This window comes from Chlamydotis macqueenii, chromosome 10 (assembly GCF_036417535.1).
Source record: "Chlamydotis macqueenii isolate bChlMac1 chromosome 10, bChlMac1.mat, whole genome shotgun sequence".
Classification (NCBI taxonomy): Eukaryota; Metazoa; Chordata; class Aves; order Otidiformes; family Otididae; genus Chlamydotis; species Chlamydotis macqueenii.
In genome coordinates, this window is record NC_141565.1 from 10,342,728 (window position 1) to 10,364,209 (window position 21,482).

A 21,482-nucleotide genomic window follows, 5' to 3' on the forward strand; every position below is an offset into this window, starting at 1 on the left:
CTGAACAGGTTTCTTCCTTAGTTCCAGAACACAGTGTGATCATGACTACAATAAGCAAGCACTCGAATGTCAAGACTTTCACAGAAAAGCTGCTGCTGCTGCTGAACAGAGGAGGTGAGTGTTTGCGGCACTGTTGCATGCCTGGCAGGGGGTGCAGCTAATGGAGACTTGGGGAGACCAGCCTGCTGCTTGTTAAGGGGTGGGATGTGTCGGGGACGCAGGTAGCTGAGAAGCTGTCAGCTCAGGCAAGACGTGCTGCTTCCTGGTGAGTTTGTGAGGGTGACAGGCTGCACTGCTGAGGATGGAGCTGCACAAGGAATAAAGACGGCATCTAGAAAGAGAGGAGAGGACTCTGGGCTGCCATTACCGTGCAAACTGGTCCCCTTGTACTGGGTCAGACCAGCCCCATCTCGCGGCGTGGCTGGCTGCAATGTAGGCAAGCTCTTGCCCAGGAGAGAAGCTGGTCCTGGGCCACTTGTATCCTTGGGCAGACAGAGCTCTGTCATCACTGACAGACAAGCCTCAGCCCGTGCTGGCAATCATCTGCCTCGGAGGACAGACCCAGAGGGAGATCTTGTCTTCCAAAATGCTGCTTAGAGTGCAGTTTCCCATTTCAGAATCGCCAGCAGAGGGTCAGCTTTGCACCTGCTCCAGGCGTAGAGTGAAAGCCACTGTAGGTTTAGAGCATTTGCAAAGCAGATTGCTGGAAAGCTGGATGGCTCCGCAGGAAGAGCGGTGCCAGGTATTTCTGCCTGTGCTGCATGCCACTATTGTGCTTTCTAATGCCTTCTGGAGCACACTGGCTTTGCTGCCGGAGATCCATTTTGTTGATTCACTGGTAAATAGCTCACCCTATGATGCTTGCAGCTCATCTTACTCAGGCTTTAGTTCTCTTTGGGGCTGCAAATCACTGTCTCCACACTGTATCAGCTTAAGGGCAGCCGGCATCTCAGTGCTCTTCTGCCTGGCCTCCTCCCAAAGCCTTTGTTTAGCCCTTTCCCTGCCAGATTCCCTGCAGGGATCACCTTACTTCGAGGGGCTGGGGGAAGAAAGGAGGGGGCCACAACCTGATGAAGAGGCTTCTCTTGTGCCCGCCTTCCTGACAGTTGCTGAGGGGGGTGCTGCAGTGTCCCAGAGCCCCTCTCAGGGTCTGCAGGGACATGTTTTGGAAGAGAACAGGATGTGGTGGCTCATTTAAACTTGGAGGTGTTTCTCTTCCTGCTTCAGGACGGTACTGGCCTGGTCTCTGCGGTGAAAGCTCTTCTGATACAGGCTCTGGTGGGCTTTTCAAAGGGGTCATTGGACCAGACTTAATAAACCAGGGAGAAAATCAGTGGTAGCTGTTCAGCAAAAAGAGGAGGCACTGGGAGGCGGTGTGCTAATTAGCTCTCACCTGGGTTGGTAGGTGAAATATAAACAATGATTAATGCTAATACTAACGAGTTTGGTCTCTGCTTGGTACCCTGCAGAGCTGCCATCCTGATTATGCAGCTTTGTGCAAGACTCTGAGATCTGCCAGCACAAAAGCTAGCCACAGGCAGGGAGCGGCTGGCCGAGGCCGGGGCAGCCTCCTCTCCAAGCCTCTAACAAAGGGATGTGCACTGAAGGTGGAGGAGGCGGGCAACAGGAAGCATGTGGCTTAGCAGTGTCTCTCTGCCTCCCCTAGATGATCCGGTTTGTATCTTCAAGCATCAGCCTCAGCCACCGCACTCAGTGCTGAAGTTTCTGCAGGACATTTTTGCCAGCAAGGATACGGCCAGCATCTTCTACCACACGGACATGATGGTCCTGATAGATATCCTGGTGCGGCAGATTGCTGATCTCTCCCCAGGAGATAAGGTGCTCACAGTAACCTATAGGCACTGGGGAAGGGAGCATGGTTCCAAAGCAACAGTATTTCTCCTGGCCCTTCGTCAGGCCTGCTGGTGCAGGCAAGATTGGTGTCCTGGGGTGACCATGACATTTCTGGGTGCTCAAACCAACCCTGGGGAGTGAGGAGGAAGGGGGGGATTTATCCTTTCCAGCACACAGCAATAGGAAGGCATGTTTGAAGAAAGATCTGCCAGGTGGTCTGCGCCCTTCTGTCCAGGGACCTTTGGGAGCAAGGACCTTCCACTGAGTTAGCAGAAGTAGGAGGGATCTCTGTTTTGGTATTGCAAGAGGCAGGGGATGTGCACATGTTTGAGAGTGGGTGAAGAGCAGCACTGGGTTGCTGTGGAAAAAACAGAATTTTCCATAGCTACTAATGAGCCTTAAGGAAAAGCAGGTGCCTCTGGAGTTGCTCTCTGGCTGGTGGTGCAGCAGCAGCTGTCCCTGTGCTCGTGCTGTAATGGAGGCTGGCATGCTTGTTTATTTCACTTTAAATCGTTCATTGTGCTCTGTGTTTTGTCTCCCCTCCCACTTGGCAGCTGAGGATGGAGTATCTCTCTCTGATGCACGCCATCATCCGCTCCACGCCCTATCTGCAGCACCAGCACCGCCTCTCCGACCTGCAGGGCATCTTGCAGCGCATCCTCGGGGAGGAGGAGGAGAGCCAGCAGTGCCAGATGGACAAACTGATCATCCTGGAGATTTATAAAGAGTTCCCAGAAATCTCTCCTGGTACCAGCTAACTGCCCCTCAGCTTGGACTGGAGTTTGAACCACTTGGATCGATGACGTCTCTTGTTGACACTTTCTCCCCATTCCCTTCCAGTACAGCTCATACCTTGTATCCCTCTGTGCAAGGCCTAGGGTTGGGACAGCCTTCACCGGCCCTTTAGAGACGCCAGCGGCAGAAAGGGCGTGGGGTGCCCCCAGGGCCTGGTGCTCGGGAGGAGTCAGAGCGGGGTTGGGTGCTGGCGCGTGGTTTGCCTGCAAGACTGGGGCAGGAGGCATTTGGGCAGCTGGTGTTAGCGGGAAGGGCAGACAGCTTGACAGGGACTTTGCAGCTGGGGTGGAGGGGAGTTTAGCTGCACTGGTGTCCCGAGGTCCCAAAGCAAAAGGCCTTTGCCTTAGAGTATCACTTCTTTTCCATGTGCATCTCTCTCCCCACAGTGACCAAGTGGAGTCTGCTGGTGCTTGGAAGAAGCTTTCGTAACATCTGTTTTGTTTTCTGCTGCTAGTGCCAATGTGCCGCAGCCCTGCAAGGGGAGGTAGCTCGCTCGCTGTCTAACGCCTCGTCTAGTGAGCCTTTCACTCCCCCCGGCCCTCAGCTTTGCCTCTGAGTAGCAGCCCACCTAGGGTCATAGAGGTCTTACCCCAGCAGCTGCTTTTTTCAATCTGCTTTCTATAGTGATGTTTAAATCTGAATTTCTTGCACACTGTGGCAGCCTAGAAGTAATGACCACGTGGGTGACGCTGCCCTTAGGAAGCCTTTGGCCTGGACACAGCGCGAAGACGTGTCCTGCCAAGCGAAGGCTGCTGCTTGCCACCTCTCACAGCGTTGCCCCAGGGCCCCGAGTGGAGGGGCTGTGTGTGGGCAGGCGTGCTCTGTTCGTGAAGCGTGTGGATTTCTTGCCTAGAGCTTCATAGTAGCTCTGCCTCGCTGCCCTCCCTCTCCACGTGGCAGCGCTCGGAGGCAGCGTGAGCCTGGTGTCCAGTAGCTGTTTGTGACTATGCACGAGTGTGGGGAGCCCTTATTTATATTTCCTCTAGATTGCTAGCAAAAGGGATTAACCTGTTTCCGTGTTACAGATAGTCACACACACTAACGTGGGTCTTTTAGATATTTGTGTGCAGTCTGGTCACTCCCTGTCCCCAGCTCTTCCTTTGCAGTATCCAGTGTAGGAGCTATTGGAAAGTGGAACTGGAAATACTGGGCACTGTATTTATATTTTTTAGTTTTAGCTTGAGGCGATGACGCGAGCTCTGCTCTGCAGGCCTGGATTCTGGGCACTGGGGCAGTGATGCTCAGGAATGGAGGGGCTTGGCCTGGCAGCCAAGGGAGGCAAGGACCCCCTGAAGCTAGCCTGGGAACACCCAAAGCTTAGTGATCACCCTCGTAGAGAAACCTATTTTTCCCCTGTAAAAATGTATGAATGTCCAAAGGGATCCTGTATTTTCTTAAACACTAAGTGTAACATGCAGAGGAATAAAAATGTCTTAAACTGGACTTCTGTGAACATAGCCCTGCCTTCCCCGTCCTGCTTGGGGGGGGACCAAAAGGGTGGGGGCAGCTCGGGTGTTTGCTGCCCACAAAGGCGCTGACTGTCGAATGGGATCAACGCGTCAGTTTTCCCACACTCAACTTCTTGCGTTGTGTTTTTCCTAGCACATTGCTGACAGGTGAAGAGTGGTGGAGGGCAGCAGCCCCTGCAAGGGGCACAGCCATCACCCCCGTGGGGCTGCCCAGCATTGCTGCTCCGGATTAAGGGTTTGGCAAAGCTGGACTCAGCAGTTTGCTTCCTGCAAGGCACACGCAGCCTCAGCTGGCTCCCAGCAGAGCTGCCGAGGCAGCGAGGGTTTAACGGTCTGTATCGAGTGCTAATGAATCACACTTTGGCTGTGGATGTCTGTTCCCAAACCTCAGCCCTGCGCATGCTGCTTTGGGGGTTGCCCTGGACGGCGGGGTGTGTGTGCGGTGGGAGGGCAGTGGATGCCTGGTAAAGCACCAGGTGAGCAGCAGGGAAGCTGGTCTGGCTGTGTGCTGGAGGAGCCAGCCGGTTACAGCCCTGGCCAGGAGTAGGGATGTCAATGCCAGGTGCAGGCTGTGCGCTCCCCCCCCCCCCCCCCAAACGTGGAGGAGCTGGGGGTAGCCAGCTGCAGGGGGCCCAGGGAAGGCCTTCGGGCATCGCAGGGAATCGAACGGCAGCGTGTAAACTTGTTATCCCCAGGCTGGCTCAGCAGTTCCTGCTCTGTGCATGGGTAACGGGCGCAGATAACGCGCGTTTCCCTCAGCCGTAATAGGCTGCTGTTGGAGCGGTGTCGCCTCCTGTCAGTGTGGCTTTACTGTGGCGCAGCAGGGAGGGGTGCTGGGGGGCCGGTGCAGGGGGAGCGATGCGCTGCCTGTGACCTGCGCCTCTGCTTTATTGTCTGGAATGATTCAATTACAACTATTTTGTGGCAGTAATACCCCGATGGTTTTCTCCTCCTCCCCTGAGCTGTCAGCTGGGTAATTAGAACAAATAAACTTGAAAGCCTTCATAATTTTTTTAAAAGCATCCCCTCTCTCCCGATTGGGTTTCTTGATGGCAAATCCCCAGTTTGAGGAGGTGCGATGTATAACCCAGCCTGCGGCAGGGGTTCTTGCGAAGCATGTCGGTGCTGCTCTGCCCTTTATTAGATGAGGTTCCTTGAGTGAGCTGTGCGCGGGGCCGGGGCTGCTCTGCCGGTCGGTGTTAGCCTGACGGTGCGGGGAGGGCTCGTGTGGGTGCGCAGGGGCTTGGAGGAGGAGAACGGAAATCCCCACGGAGCACTGCACCTGCATGGCTGCGGCCCTGTCAGTGCTGCTGCTGGACTGGCCCAGCCAGAGGCGTTTTGTGGTGGCTGAGAAGTTAATCAGGGTAGCTTACCGATGTTCAGGAATCCCATGGAGTTTATAAATTAATGTGCCAGCTTCTCCGGAGGCTTAGAAATCCACACCTACCAGGTCTTGGCCCTCAGCATTGTGCAAGCAGCGTGAGAACTTCTCTCCAGCACGTGCCAAGCTGGGCTCGCTACTGCTTTAGGGTCTGCTTGGTATTTCCCATGGTGGTCCTGAGACGCGCGCTCAGCCCAGGCACCAGCGCGAGCAAGGATGAGCCCTGCCTGCTGCGCCCACCCTGCTGCTGCCCAGGTAGTGGCCCGGCCTTGGCTTCTGCACCGGTGATGGTAAGGAAGCACCAGCCATCAGGATGGTGCGGGGCAGTTTGGGGACCCACCAGGCATGCTGCCGACACTGCCCTGTGTTCGCTTAGTTTCCACCCAGGGAGTGGGAGCTTGCTTGCAGTCAAACCCCAAACCAGTGGGCAGCATGCGCTCTCCCCACCCCCTCATTTACACTAACGGTAATTGATAGGGGACCATCTGTCACCATGGGTGGAACCGAAGCTGAGGGAGAGCTGGTGGCGGTGGTCATGGGTGAAAGAGGGGCACAGGAACACGGGGCACTGGGCAGAGCCAAAGCACTGGTGCCACCTGGGTTCAGCACTGCGGTAGCGGCACGTGGGACGCCACGGCCCCATCCACAGCTGGTTCAGAGAGCTGGTCCCCCTCGGTGGGACATGGGGCCGGCTGGGGGGCAGCCCCTCATCGCATCCCACCCCACCGGCCTGAGCCATGGCGAGGGGAGGCCGGCCCGCAGCACCGGCAGCCATCACCAGAGCTGGCACCGCCGGGTGCCGGCCGGGCGGCCACGGCGAGGGGGCCGTGAGGCAGCTGCAGGCGGGCCCTGCCTGGCAGCGCCTGCGCCTCCCCTGCACAATGGCCGCTGCCCCTCTCGGCACGGCGGGCGCACCCCGCACCGGGGCAGGCGAGCCGCTCGGGACGGCGGCAACCCCACGCAGCGTCCGGCGCGGCTGACACGAGTGAACACCTTCCCCGCACGGGAACCGCCGCACCTCTCACACCGAGCCCGCAATCCCTCCGCGCTGCGCCGAGAGCCGGGCGGCAGCAGCGCCCCGCCCTCAAGATGGCGGCGCTGGGCGGGGCCGGGGCGGGGCGGCGGGAGCCATGTTGGGGCTGCGGGAGGAGCCGCCGCCGCCACCCCCGGCAGCAGCAGCAGCGGCGCGGCGCAGGGGGCGGCCATCGCCGCCGCTAGGCGGGGGCGGCGCCGAGCCCAGCCGCCGTGCGCCCGGGCCGGGCGGCGGCCGCCGAGGCACCATGGCGGCGGAGGAGCCGGTGGCCGCCCCGAGCCGCCGCTGCCGCCGCCACCACCGGGGGCCGCCTCCGCTGCTGCTGCTGCTGCTCCCTTTGTTCCCCCCCGGGCTGGGGGTCGCCGCGCCGCCGCCGCTGGGCTGGGGACCGCCGGCTCGCGGGGGCTGCCCCGCCGCTGTGCCGTGCTGGGCGGCGGCGGTCCCCCCGGGGCTGCCCGCCGCGCCGCGCCGCCGCTCCCCATCGCGCTGCCCGCCCCGCGCCGCCCCGCCGCGCCCGCTCACCTTCCCGTCTCCGTCCCCGGGGCGGCGGGGGCGGCGCGCAGCCCCCAACCGGCACCCGCAGTTCCCCCAGTACAACTACCAGGCGGAGGTGGCGGAGAACCAGCCGGCGGGGACGGTGGTGGTGGCGGTGGCGGCCCAGGACCCCGACGGGGGCGAGGCGGGGCGGCTGCTGTACTCCATGGACGCCCTGATGAACAGCCGCTCCCGGGAGCTCTTCAGCATCGACCCGCAGGCCGGGCTCATCACCACCACCCAGGCCCTCGACCGCGAGAGCATGGAGCTGCACTACTTCCGCGTGACGGCCACCGACCACGGGGTGCCCCGGCTGTCCGCCACCACCATGGTGGCCATCGCCGTGGCTGACCGCAACGATCACGACCCCGTCTTCGAGCAGGGCGAGTACCGGGAGACCATCCGGGAGAACGTGGAGGAGGGGTACCCCATCCTGCAGCTGCGGGCCACCGACGTCGACTCCCCACCCAATGCCAACATCCGCTACCGCTTTGTCAACGAGCGGGCCGCCCACGCCGTCTTCGAGATCGACCCCCGCTCTGGCCTCATCACCACCAGCGGGCCGGTGGACAGGGAGAAGATGGAGAGGTACTCCTTGGTGGTGGAGGCCAACGACCAGGGGAGGGAGCCGGGGCCCCGCTCCGCCACAGTCAAGGTCTACATCACGGTCCTTGATGAGAATGACAACACCCCTCAGTTCAGCGAGAAGCGCTACATCGTCCAGGTGAGGGAAGACATTCGGCCGCACACCGAGATCCTGCGCGTCACCGCCACAGACCTGGACAAGGACAACAATGCGCTGGTTCACTACAACATCATCAGTGGGAACAGCCGAGGCCAGTTCTCCATTGACAGCATCACTGGGGAGATACAGGTGGTGGCCCCGCTGGATTTTGAGGTGGAGCGGGAATACGCCCTGAGGATCCGGGCTCAGGATGCGGGGCGCCCTCCCCTCTCTAACAATACCGGCATGGCCAGCATCCAGGTGGTGGACATCAACGACCATGCCCCCATTTTTGTCAGCACCCCTTTCCAAATCTCCGTCCTGGAGAACGCTCCCCTCGGCCACTCCGTCATCCACATCCAGGCCGTGGATGCTGACTATGGCGAGAACTCGCGCCTGGAGTACAAATTGACGGGAGTCTCGGCCGACACACCCTTTGTGGTGAACAGTGCCACAGGGTGGATCACGGTCAGCGGGCCCTTGGACCGGGAGTCAGTCGAACACTATTTTTTTGGGGTGGAGGCTCGGGACCACGGCTCTCCGTCTTTATCTGCCTCCGCTAGCGTTACCATTACTGTCATGGATGTCAACGACAACCGCCCCGAGTTCACCCAGAAGGAGTACTTCATCCGCCTGAACGAGGATGCAGCCGTGGGGACCAGTGTCCTCAGTGTCACGGCAATTGACCGGGATGTGAACAGTGCCATCACCTACCAGATCACGGGAGGCAACACGCGGAACCGCTTCTCCATCAGCACGCAAGGCGGGATGGGGCTCATCACTCTGTCTCTGCCGCTGGACTACAAGCAGGAGAGGCGCTATGTGCTCACTGTGACGGCCTCTGACCGCACCCTGCGTGACAACTGCCATGTTCACATCAACATCACTGATGCCAACACGCACCGGCCTGTGTTCCAGAGCGCCCACTACTCTGTGAGCATCAACGAGGACCGGCCTGTGGGCAGCACTGTGGTGGTGATCAGCGCCACGGACGATGACGTGGGGGAAAACGCCCGCATCACTTACTACCTAGAAGACAACGTCCCTCAGTTTCGCATCGATCCAGACTCTGGGGCCATCACTCTCCAGGCAGAACTGGACTATGAGGACCAGGTCACCTACACGTTGGCTATCACTGCCAAGGACAACGGGATCCCCCAGAAAGCGGACACCACCTATGTTGAGATCATGGTGAATGACGTTAATGACAACGCCCCCCAATTTGTCAGCCCTCATTACCAGGGCATGATCTCTGAGGATGCACCTCCCTTCACCAGCGTGCTCCAGATCTCTGCCACCGACCGGGATGCCCACACCAACGGGCGAGTGCAGTACACCTTCCAGAATGGGGAGGATGGGGATGGAGATTTCACCATAGAGCCCACCTCAGGGATCATTCGCACTGTCCGCAGGCTGGACCGTGAGAACGTCCCTGTCTACGAGCTGACTGCGTACGCTGTGGACAGGGGCATCCCTCCTCAGCGGACTCCTGTCCACATCCAGGTTACCATCCAGGATGTGAATGACAACGCCCCTGTCTTTCCCGCTGAAGAGTTTGAGGTCTTGGTAAAGGAGAACAGCATCGTAGGCTCTGTCGTGGCCCAGATCACAGCCGTTGACCCAGATGAGGGACCCAATGCCCAGATCATGTACCAAATTGTGGAAGGCAACATCCCTGAGATATTTCAGATGGACATCTTTTCTGGGGAGCTCACAGCCTTAATAGACCTGGATTATGAGACAAAACCTGAGTATGTGATCGTAGTGCAAGCCACCTCTGCCCCTCTGGTCAGCAGAGCCACGGTCCACATCAGACTCATTGACCAGAATGACAACAGCCCTGTTTTGAAGAACTTCCAGATCCTCTTCAATAACTACGTGTCCAATAAGTCCAACACCTTCCCCTCTGGGGTCATAGGGAAGGTCCCAGCTTATGACCCAGATGTGTCTGACCGCCTCTTCTACACCTTTGAGCGGGGAAATGAACTGCACTTGTTGATTGTGAATCAATCGAGCGGGGAGCTGAGGCTGAGCCGCAAGCTGGACAACAACCGCCCGCTCGTGGCCTCCATGCTGGTGACTGTCACAGGTAGGGTGTGAAAATCAAATCATTAAACCTTTAATGCCGTACCTTCTGGGGGGCTCTGCGTGGTCCCCCTCGGGGAGTCCATTCTGCATCGTGGGGGTGGGTTGGGACTAGCAGCAAGATTTAGATTGGGAGTGCCTTCCAGGAGGGGATTCTGGGGGGTTCCAGGGAATGCTGGAGGGGCTGGGAAGGGTAGCACTGGGGATGTGCAGGGGAGCGCTGTGTAAGGGGGCCAAGGCCGGAGGCGGTCTGCAAGAACAAAGCATCGTTACTCAGCTGTGAGGATCGCTTGTAAGACACCTCCGGAGGTGCTGTCGCCAGCGAGGCTGTGACGTGTGCCGTAGGGTGCTAGCCGGGCAGACAGCTGGTTCCCGGGGTGGCCAAGCTGCTGGCCAAGGGGCTGGCGTGCTGCTTCGCTGCCAAGCCTGGGTGGCTCTTCTCCTGCCAGGACCAAGCGCTTCCCTGGGTGTGCTTGGGAGAGAGGGCTTGAACTCGCGCAGAGGGACTCCCCTTAGAGATACCTGGTAGCAAGCGGTTCAGTGGGGATTCCGGCTGTGGCACCTCCCAACACCTGTGCTTGCTGGTGCGGCTTCTGAAACCTGGTACCACCTTTCTGCATCTAACTCAGTGGTGTTGTAGGGGACAGCTGTGACAAACCTCAGAGCGCGGTGCTTAAAGCTCTCGCGTGTGCGTTGCCGGATTATCCAAAGGCAGATGCTAGCAGTAGCTGCTGGGGTGGCTTTTGGGGAGCGTTGGGGTCCCCTGCAGCTGAGCTGAGGGCAGGGCAAAGATGGACCTAGGGGCTCATCTGTGGCTCCCCACCACCTGAGCTTTGCCTTCACCGTCAACCTTTCTTTGCTCGTGGATGCGTGATCTGAAATGGAGGCGTCCGGCCGTCACTGAACTGAGGAGCGGCTCTGGGGGAGGGAGGGCAAGAGCCCTCTTTGGAGGGGCCAAGTGCCGAATTGTCAAGAGTGCCTGGGCAGCTGTATGTTAAATCATGATGCTGCCCTGAGCCTCGGCTACCGGCTGCCCTCCCTTTTTACCCTCTCCCTCTCGCTGTCCAGCTTAGTCAGCTAGGGGAAGATTTCTTTCAAAAGATGGAGCAAAGGCTTTAAGAGGAGACCTGTTCAAGACAATTCTGCCTGGCCAGCACCAGCCCCTCGGTGGACTGGGGCTCTTTGGGGGTTCATTGTAACTGCAGGGCTGGCTGAGGGTGGGTGCAGGCACACACATGCCCATCGCTGGAGATGGGGGGTGGTTTTGACCTTTCCAGCTTCTGCCCCAGTGCATTTATGCAAGCCCTGCCTCCTCGCACACTTAACCCTGCACAAAGGCAGGAGACAATCACGTCCCGAAGCCCTGCATCGAGCCGCCTCGCGGCGAGGGGGCCCTTGCAATTAGAGTGTCGTCATCTTCCAGCGGGGAGGGAGACTGGGAGAGGTGCGCTCGTGAAGGAGGAGAGAAGATGGAAGGGGAAGAGCTGTACCGGGGAGGGAAGCGAGACACTGGAAAATGGGCCTTTTGTTGGCTTTGATATTGGCTGTGGAGGTGGAGGTCTGGTTGGTTTTTCCATCTTTATTGTTCGAAGCCCCCCGCCCAGCTGGCAGCCCTGTCGTCGGCCCCGTGCTGTCGCTGTGTGCAGGGGGAGGGTGGGCGAGTGGGTTTGCAGAGCTGGCGGCCGGGACATTCAGACCTGGCTGCATTGTTTGCCTGGGCTCAGCACCGTGCTGGAGCACCTTCCTCCTGCAGGAACGCAACAATAGTGCTTCGGTGGGTGCCCCAAGGGTCAGTATCCATGGAGGGAGCCGCTTCCCTGCCCTCCTGTGAACTTTATGGTCCCTTCGAGGGAGGCTGGATCCCCCTAAAACACAAGGCAAGGGGCCCTTCTGCTTGCCTGTGAACTGTGTGTGTTCTCAGCTCAGCCCCTTGCAGGAGGCAGGGAAGACTTGGCCCATCACAGACCAGTGCCTTTCCAGGGGGACTGACAGCCTCCAAACTGATGCCATCTCCTCGCAGAAGCATGGGCACCTATGGCTGCTAAAAACTGCTCTTGGCCACCGAGGATGCAAGCCAGTGGGGTGGTGGGGCTGTGTCCGTGGCCCGCAGCGCTGTGTGAGATCAGGGCGTTGCAGGAGCCTGCGATGGTGTTGACTTTCAGCCATTCCAGGCTGGTTCCCCTGGGCCAGGCTGCTGGGCTGGGGACAAGGGTGGGGGCTCGGCCGCGCGCGGCTGTGGCTGCTGCGTTGCCCCTGTTCCCGCGAGCTCTTTGTATGCAGCTCCCCTCGGCCTGCAGTCCAGGAGCTTGCCCTGCTGAGGGGACCCATTTGTCCAAGATGTCTCAGCTAAAATTCCAGCCTGGCAGGGAAGATGCCCCTAGAGCACGTTTGTCTTGACTCCTATGTCTGAACACTTTTGAGCCATCTTTTCAAGCCGGGTAAGGGTCCCAGGGCTGCCCTCACCTTTCACAGCTGGCATGCCTCTCCTCCCTTGAGGAGCCCAATCTCAGGAGCTTCCTTCCCTGTTAGGTCCACCACAGCTGGAGTTGCTAACCCCAAAGTCAGAGTAGGAGACTTAAGGATTTCTGTTCCTGGTTAGGGAACGGTTTTGGAGTTTTCTTGGTTATGATATTTTAGTTCCTGTCTTTAGAGCTACCAGGAGAGTGACATTCATACTCTGTGCTGGGGGAGGGGAGTCTGATTTACTGCCAAGATCTCTTAACCTGTCAAGTATCAATAAAATCTTGAGAGGTCTGCCAAAGCCCTTTGGAAGCAGTGAGGAATGTTCTCCTTAGCCATACCTTTCTCCTCCTTTCCTGGCTCCTCTGTCTGGAGGTGTTTCACTGCTCCTCAGCTGCAAATGTGAAAGTTGCCCCTGCCTGTCCCCACTGCACCCTTGCCATCTGCGGGGTGGCTGCTCAGGGTGTTGCAGTCAGAGCAGTGGCTTTCGCTCTCTCGAACGTTGGCTCTGCCACTGAGAAGAGGACAGGTGCTGATGCACTGGAGCCTATTTCTGAGCTTCTGGTCCCCTCAAGTGAGGGACAGGGCTGTGTCCCCTCCTGGCCAGGGAGGCCGTTTGACCTGAGTCGCCTTATTCCTGATCCCCAGAGCTCCCTGGGAGCCTGAAGGCTGACTGGTTTGCTGTAGGGGAAGGGGAACCTCTGCTAGTGACTCTGAGTCTCTTGGGGTGGGAGCGTTGGCTGGAGCCCGCGCCTTGTGCTGCACGGCAGGCTGGGGTGCTGCTCAGGTATCCGGAGAGCACAAGGGAACGGGAGAGATGGGCTCTTGCCCTGGCAGACCCAGGAGAAGACTGTTGGGCAGCAGTTGGCAGCCCTGGTTCCTCTAAGAGGTTTCCAGCATGGGCCTGGAGCTCCATTCCCAGGCTGACAGTGCAGCCCCCCGGGCAGAGTCCACTGCCCACCCCGCTCTCCAGCTGGAACTCTTCTTTCTGTAGCTTCGCTGCTTTTGAAGCTGGTAATTGTCAGTCTTGGAAGTGCAAACACGACGACCCGGTGCTGCCTAGCATGGGGGTTAGAGCCCCTCACGTCCCTTCTCTCTGCTCCTTTCCCTGTAGGCATGTTTCCAGGGCTCCTCATTCTGCTGCATGAATATTCACCAGGCACCAGCTCTCCAGCCACAGGATTTAATCAGAAAGGCCGAGCATTTGTGATTAAAATGCCTCCCAGGGGGGTCAGTCTCTCCAGCCAGCTTTGGGCTTTCTGTTGGTAGCTTTTTTTTCCCCTATTTGCAGCAGGTCATTCTCTTAACCATCTGCTTCCCCTTGCACGGAGCCGAGGGGGAGGCAGCCCCGGGTGTGATGCTGTGGTGGGACAGCGTGTTATGGGGGAGCTTACTGGAGAGGGCTGTGTGGCAAGGGCTGTTGCTGTGGGGAACCGGGAAAGGGGCACTTGTGCTTTCGTGCTGTGGGCTGGGCGATGCGAAAGGCATCAGGCACCCTGCAGCCTTCTTCCCCAGCTATGGTCTCCTTGCCCCTCAGAGGCGTTGCTGGGCTCCGGCCTGCCCCAGGACTCAGCATCGCATCAGCCAGGGCCTAATAACGCCATAAATCAGGCAGACGTCTGCCTGCCTATTGCTGGGCTGTGAGCAGCCCTCGGGGAGAGCGAGAGCTGTCCCCTGGGCCTCGCGACTGCTTCCCGGTGACCCGTGAGCTGGAGCGAGGAGAGCAGGAGACGTGCTTGCCTTGGCCAGACAGGCAACTGTGAGGAGTGGACAAAGGGAGAGGAGAGGGAGCGGGGACACGGCACGGCTTCTCGCTGAGAAAGGAACTGATGTCAAAGTGGTGGCATCCTGGGATGCTGCCTCACCAGGTGGTCCCTTGGGGTGGGATGCCAGGCTGCTGGTGGCCTGGGGAGGATCTTACACCAAGCACGGCTGAGCCCCTTGCTCCTGCCTCCCCAGGGCTGGGTGCTCTCAGCAGCCTTTGAGCCTTTCTCTGGAACACGGGTGATGGTGTGGGTTCCTTTCAATGAGCCAGGCTGGACTGGATGGAGCTGTCTGGTAAGCACTGCTCATGCACCCTCCGTGTCAGAGCTGGCAGGGTGTCACACAGAGGGGTGGTTTCTCACCTTGCTTCTGTACGGGGCTGGAGCAGTTTGATTTCAGAGGGAAGCAATCCCCCTTCCTTCAGGAGATTGACTCCTGGGTGGCTGTACCGGCAGCGCCGCTCCCCCAGCCCGGTGCGAACCTTATCTCTGGAGCACCAGCCTCAGCACGCAGGCTGGCGCGTGCACGGGAATTTGCAGGGTCGCCAGAAAGCTTTCACCTTTTGAAGAGTGGAAAAGAGAGAGAGGGGAAAAAAGGGAAACATTTCAATCTTTTAAATCCTCCTGCACTGCAAACTTCAAACGGAGCTGAGGGAAATCAAAAGGCAGCCATGGAGAGAGGAATGGTGAAGGCAGCTTTGCACATGAGGCTTGGAGCTGGGGGACGGGGGGGCTGGCGTTTACACCCCTGGCCCTCGTCGGGGCTGAGGCTAACTGAGGTGCCGGGAAGCACGCTGCCCCTCTTGCCACCTTGCACTGGGAGACATCTTTGTTTTAGCCACTTTTCTCTTCTCCTGAAGTGAGATCCACTCTCCTGCCTACCTTTTCACAAGCCCATCTCCCATGTCAGCATTGCATTTGCCACTCACTGGTCATGTGTAGGGGATCTTTCAGCAGGGCTTGGCAGCCAGGGATAGTTCTGGGAATCACCGTCGAGATGTGCTGGTGTAAATGTTGTCTTGGTATGGTGATGGAGAGCCAGGTTTCCAAGGAAACATGGATGTTTGGGGCTCTCAGGTGGATATGGGGAGGGAAGTGGGAACAGCAGGTGACAGCCATGTGCTGCGGACACCTGAGGGGCACCAACGTTGGGGTGCTGGCAGTAGGCTGGAAGATGGATTGTCCCGTTTCACCAGGAGCAATGAGGTTCTTGATGAGCCTCATTGAGCACTTCTGGGGCCACAGAGGTTGGTGCCGTCCTTGCTTTGCCGTGCTGAAGGCTGGCTCTGCCTGCTGGAACCTGCGCTGGGGGCAGAGGGCTCAGAAGGAGGGGGCCTGGGAGAGAGGAGGTGTCCTGGAGCAGCAGGAAGGCTTATTCCCTCGGGTGTGCCAGCCAGAGCTGCTGGCAAACGTGTCCAGGGTGGCCTGAGCGAGGGGGACATTGTCAGGCTGCTTTGTGGGATACACCAGCTGTCTGTCCAGCTCCCACCTCGGCCGCTATTTCCTAATTTGCAGCAGAGTATGACCCTCCGAGGTAGTGGGATCCGTTGGGTTTCTGGGAGCTGGGTAGGTGGGATGAGGCAGGGGGTCCCAAATCACATAGCTGCTGGGGTGGGTGCTGTTGTGGGAGCTGTGCCATTGCCCGTCCGGGCTGGTGCTGCGCTGCCCGCACCCTTGCAGCCTGAGCTGCTGGCACATGAGCATGTGGAACGTCAGGGGTGAGAAGTTGCTAGCGGCCAAGGTCCTGGGAGTGAGCAGGCGGGCACGCTCCAAGTGTGCACGCGAACGCGCTCCTGTGTTCACGCCTGGAAGATTGCTCGCGTGGTGCGGGGTCCCAGGGGGAGGGAGTTTGTTTCCAAGGAAAATAAAGATTAAAGAGAATTAAACAAACCGGAGATGGGCTGAGGGAGGAAGAGATGCGGAGCAGATGGTGAGAAGCTGGGAAGCAGGGAGACCGGCGCAAAAGCCTTGGAGACCCTGCAGGAGAGAGGAAGGAAATGGCAGGAGGAGAGCACAGGGAAAGGCAGCGTGGGGGAGGCAGACAGGGCGCAGCGGGGAAGCAAAACACCCTGGGCCCTGGCATCAGCTCCTGTGTTTGCCCAACCTCCTGCTGGGACTTCCTTCTGCCCGATTCTCACCAGCATCTTTGTTCCTGAGAGCTCACTTTGCTGCCGAGATCCAGGACAGGGAGAAAACCTGGGAGTTTTCTCAGTGGAGAGCCTGAGGGGAGGCACAAGGTGCAGCCACACTGACTGCTTCCCCCTCCAGCCCAGGTGGCACTCTGGTAGCCCCCGGGGCTGCGGCTCCAAGCTTCCTTAGCCAAAGACTCAGGCATTTTGGGGGCCTCACTGGGGTGCAGGGCACTGCCCCGAGATGGGAGGGAGGAGACCCTACAAGCAGCAGGCAAAGACCTGCAGTGTGTCCCTTCCCTCCCACAGACGGGATCCACAGTGTGACGGCCCAGTGCGTCCTGCGGGTGATCATCATCACGGAGGACATGTTGGCCAACAGCATCACAGTGCGGCTGGAGAATATGTGGCAGGAGCGCTTCCTCTCCCCGCTGCTGACCACCTTCCTGGAAGGGGTGGCCACCGTGCTCGCGACGCCCAAGGAGGACATCTTCATCTTCAACATCCAGAATGACACGGACGTGGGCGGCACAGTGCTCAACGTCAGCTTCTCGGCCTTGGCGCCGCGGGGTGGGCGCTACTTCAGCTCGGAGGAGCTGCAGGAGCAGCTGTACATGAAGCGCATGGCGCTGACGGGCGCCTCCATGCTGGAGGTGCTGCCCTTTGACGACAACGTCTGCCTGCGGGAGCCCTGCCAGAACTACATGAAGTGCATCTCCGTTCTCAAGTTCGACAGCTCAGCCCCTTTCATTGCGTCCCCCTCCACCCTCTTTCGGCCCATCCACCCCATCACCGGCCTGCGGTGCCGCTGCCCGCAGGGCTTCACCGGGGACTACTGCGAAACGGAGATCAACCTCTGCTACTCCAACCCCTGCCTGAACGGCGGGATCTGCACCCGCAAGGAGGGGGGATACACATGCGTTTGCCGCCAGCACTTCAGGGGTGAGTGCCTGAGGCTGGGGGCTTCGGGGGGATGGGTGAGCAGGACCCTTGGCATTGCTGTCGCCGTGGCAGGGTGCCCTTCCCAGCAGGTCGGGGGTGTCGGAGCCCCTCTGCCTGCAGAGGTCCAACTCTGCTCCTGGCTCTCCGTGTTTCCATGGCACTGTGTGTGCAGGGCTCAGGTTGCCATAGAAATCTTTCTTGTAGGAAGGTGGCATGGAGGGCTCTTGGGGACCCTGGCCACCACCTCCTAGCCTTTTTCACAGGGCAGGAGGACCAAACTGGACCATGCCGGGCTGGGGCACAGGAGGCTCCTCGGTCCCGCCCCATGCCAGCGGGGTGACGGGCTCTGGAACCATCGGAGGTGCTGGTCTCAGCCTGTACCGATCTTCAGCTGGTCTGGCAGAGGTGTGCAGCCCATGCTGGCCCCACGTGCAGTGGGTGAGCTGCTGCCCACCCAAAACAGAAGGGGAGGCTGGGCCTAGCTGCCCCACCAGGCAGGATCTGATCCAGGCAGATGTGGTCCTAGCCATGAGGGGAATCCCTGTGCCAGCCAACATATTGTTGCCACAAGTCCCCAACAGGCTGGGGAGACCCATTTCCAGCCACTGGCAACCTGGGAGTGGAGGAAGGTGGCCTGTGGCTACTGGGGAGGGAGCTCCTGCCTTGCCGTCCCTGCCTGGAGGGAGCACTGCAGCAGATGGCTGCCTCGGAGCCACTCTCCTGTGGTGGCTTCTGGTGAGATAAGCAGAGTCGGTGGTAATTAACCCCCGGCATTTAAAGCGTGAACAGCCATTAGCAGAAGGGTTAATGAGCTCGTTTCCCTGTCACTTCATGCTGTCTCCTCATCCTCCTTGCATGCCACTGAGCAAGTAATGGGAGCAGGGCCTGGGGCGTAGGACTGCAGCTGAGCGGTTCCCTGTGTGCTGCAGGGACAGCAGGGGAAGGGGGCTGGCCAGACCCCCTGCACTGCCCTGCTGAGCTGCCTGGGGGCGTCCCCATCACAGATGCCAGCAAGGTGCAAGGGTATTTGGTGTCCCTCACCTGGCTGGTTTCCACTTGGCTTTTGCTCCTACGTCAGAGCCTGCACGCAGGGCTGTTGGCAGGGGAGCTCCGTGGCACTGGGCTGTCCCCACACCCCGGAGCCAGGACTGCGATGCCTGTCCCAGGCCTGTGTGGTGGCAGTGCCTGAGGAGGCACTCTGCATCTCCAGGAATTCCCTGGCTTGTCTTTGCCTCTCCATCATTAGGACTGTGCAGCACAGCTGTGGCCAGTCCCCTCCTGTCCCACTGCCATGCCATCCTGGGTTCAGACTTGCCCCTTGAGAGGGAACTGGCATTCTGTCCAGCTCAGGCTGCAGGCCTGGCAGTCGTAGCTGGCTTGGTGGCTACTGTGGGGATCACCTGGGTGACACCTGCATTGTCACATCCTTTCCTTGTCCCCAGCCACCCCACAAACTCCTGTCCCTCGTCTGTCCTGCCCCAAACCTAGGCTGAAGTCTGCACTCATGGGGCAAGAAATGGATGGGTGGCCGCAGCGTGCGTGCCCCCCAGCCGGAACATGTCCCAAGCCTTTGTCTTGCTCCACCCCCAGGCGAGAACTGCGAAGTGGACAGCCGCTCGGGGCGCTGCGTGCCCGGCGTGTGCCGCAACGGCGGCACCTGCACCAACGGCGCTGATGGGGGCTTTCGCTGCCAGTGCCCGGCGGGCGGCTTCGAGACACCCTTCTGCGAGGTGTCCACGCGCTCCTTCCCACCACGATCCTTCGTCATGTTCCGGGGCCTGCGCCAGCGCTTCCATCTCACCCTGGCCCTCTCGTGAGTCCTCTTCCTCCTCTGCCGGACACCGGCACCCGCCAGCTTGCTTGGCTCTACTTTGGTGGCTCTTGTTCACTCTGGACCTGTTCAAGGACCAAGTCTGGTGCTCTCCAGCCCCCTGCGCTACTGGCTTTCCCTTGCCACGGGGTTGTCCTGGCACCTTTGGCCAAAGGACTCTGCATCTGCTCTGGCATGTCTCCCCTGGCATCAGCTTATCCCTTCTTTCAGTGCCTCTGCCCTTCCCTGCTGCCAGCTCTCTGCCTCTGTGCCAGGCCCTCCCATGCTCCCAAAGCATTCACTGGATCGAGCTCCCAGGCTCTTCCCAGCTAGGCTCGCACCCAGGGCCAGGCCCAGGTCTCGCCCTGTCCCTGTGCTGGGGTGCTGGTGTGTGCCACAGAAGAGTGGGGATCTCCGCACGCTCTTTGCGCACACCCTGGCCTTCTGCTTCCTCCCTCGCCCCAGGTTCAGCACCGTGGAGCCCAGTGGCCTCCTGCTCTACAACGGGCGCCTGAACGAGAGGCACGACTTCCTGGCGGTGGAGATCATCCAGGGGCAGGTCCAGCTGAAGTACTCCACAGGTAGGCTCAGCCCACGGGATTTGTACTGTGGGAGCTGCGAGAAGGCCTGCGCTGAGCAGGGAGAGCGAGATGCCTCCCTGGATGGAGGCTGCGCTAAGGGGGACGGGGTGAGAGAGGTGTTGGTGAGCGTCAGTGGATGGCACGGGGGACAGGTGTGTCTCTGGACCCTCCCTAGCCTTGGGAGTGCAAGTGCAGCAGGGAGGTTGTGAGGACAAACCCTTTTGGGGTCTCCACTGCCATTGTGTCTGGTTATGTCGCCGTGAACTTCACCTCCTGCCTTGCTATGAGCCAGTCTGGAGAGGAGGACCCCCCTGCAAGGGTGTTTGCTATCCTGTCGGTCTCATCCCTGCCTTGTGCCGTTGCTGTGCCAATCCTGCCTGCCCTGAGGGGTGTCAGGATCAGCTCCCAGGAGCACTGGGCCCTTGTGTTAACAAATGGGGCTCCCTCCTGTCCTGGATCCCAGCACTCCTTCCCTCTCCCCTGCTTGCAGCGCCTGGTGCCCATCCTGCTGCTGCCCTGGCTGCTCTGATCTCCTCAGGGCAAGGCCCAGCAGCGAGCAGCTGGCAAGAGGCTGGATACGTGGTGCCAGGGCACCCTGCAGTCAGCCTGGTCAGGGGAGCCAGCCTGGAATGCTGGCTGCTGGTCCCAGGGCTGCCATTCCCTCCACCCCACTCCTTCTGCAAGGCTGCAGCAGGCAGAGGCTGGCATGCTGAGCTCGTCTCCCTGAAGCCCTTCTTCATCGCTGCATGAGGCCGTTGGCAGCATGGTGGGCTTGGTTCCTGCAAGAAGGGTGGGTGCATCCAAGGGCTGTCCAGCTTCCCTCAGTGTGCCATCGTCCCTGTCTCCGCAGGAGAGTCCAGCACGGTGGTGAGCCCCTACCTGCCCGGGGGTGTGAGTGATGGGCAGTGGCACACGCTGCAGCTCCGCTACTTCAACAAGGTACGCGTGCCCCAGCTGTTTCCTGTCGTGCGTGGGTCTCTCTCCCCACAAGGCGCGAAGAAGTGGCTCTGGCTCTCCTGTTCTCTGGCTCTGCGCCGTGGGGGAGGCTGTGGAGAGAAGGTAGAGGTGGTTGTCAGCCCTTGGGGATGGGTGCAGTGGAGCAGGCAGCCGGGTGTAAGGGAAGACTGACCCTCAGGACTGCACTTGGAGGCTGCGGGAATGTGCTCCATGCAGTGTCCTTGCCTGTGTCCATCTCTGGCGCTGCTTACAGGGCTCGGTCAGAGATGTCCCTCCTGCTTTGCTCACACCTCCCGCAGCACAGCAGTGCCTGGGCCATACTCAGGCCCTCTCCTTGCTGTCGTGTGAGCCCTTGAGTGCCTGGGTCTGGGGGCACATGTGCTGCTAACGCCTTGCATTTGGTTTCAAGCCCAAGGTCAGTGCCCAGGGGGTGGTGCAGGGCCCCTCCAAGGACAAGGTGGCCATCTTGACCGTGGATGAATGTGACGCCTCAGTGGCCCTGCAGTTTGGCAGCGAGATCGGGAACTACTCCTGTGCCGCAGAGGGAGTGCAGACCAGCTCGAAGAAGTGAGTTCCTCAGGGACTGCTGGGCACTGTTGCGGTGGGGAAGAGGAGCAGGGCACTTGGAGTCAGAGCTGGGACCTTGGCTGTGTGTGCCTGTCCCTGGAGATGTCTGATTCCCAGCCCCTTGCGCTGGGGAGCCAGCTGGCCGGCCTGAGGTCACTGTGGCTCTTAAAGCTTTGGGATTCTGTCCTTGTAGGTCCCTGGACCTCACAGGTCCCTTGCTCCTTGGAGGGGTCCCCAACCTGCCGGAAAACTTCCCCGTCACTCACCGGGACTTTGTGGGATGCATGAGAGACCTGTACATCGACAGCAAACGCATCGACTTGGCCTCCTACATCGCCAACAATGGAACTGCTGCAGGTACCCGTGCCTCTGCTGCCAGCCCCCGCCTTGGGAATTGG

The 21,482-nt window shown here is 59.7% G+C and overlaps 2 protein-coding genes across 3 annotated transcripts in view; both read left to right on the plus strand.

Moving 5' to 3' along the window:
* Nucleotides 1–4,092, plus strand: part of NCKIPSD (NCK interacting protein with SH3 domain) — a 54,417-nt gene extending 50,325 nt beyond the window's left edge. For both annotated transcript variants that reach the window (XM_086755453.1, XM_086755454.1), the window contains 3 exons: nt 22–114; nt 1,667–1,839; nt 2,409–4,092. In XM_086755453.1, coding sequence (XP_086611579.1) covers nt 22–114; nt 1,667–1,839; nt 2,409–2,612 — 470 coding nt within the window. In that variant the 3' untranslated portion in view covers nt 2,613–4,092. The remainder of the gene's footprint in view (nt 1–21; nt 115–1,666; nt 1,840–2,408) is intronic.
* Nucleotides 4,093–6,779: 2,687 nt separating this feature from the next.
* Nucleotides 6,780–21,482, plus strand: part of CELSR3 (cadherin EGF LAG seven-pass G-type receptor 3) — a 33,299-nt gene continuing 18,596 nt past the window's right edge. Inside the window, exons 1-7 of the mRNA XM_086755276.1 lie at nt 6,780–9,879; nt 16,537–17,169; nt 18,760–18,982; nt 19,445–19,560; nt 20,411–20,499; nt 20,927–21,084; nt 21,278–21,441. Of these exons, the coding sequence (XP_086611402.1) occupies nt 6,780–9,879; nt 16,537–17,169; nt 18,760–18,982; nt 19,445–19,560; nt 20,411–20,499; nt 20,927–21,084; nt 21,278–21,441 (4,483 nt within the window). The remainder of the gene's footprint in view (nt 9,880–16,536; nt 17,170–18,759; nt 18,983–19,444; nt 19,561–20,410; nt 20,500–20,926; nt 21,085–21,277; nt 21,442–21,482) is intronic.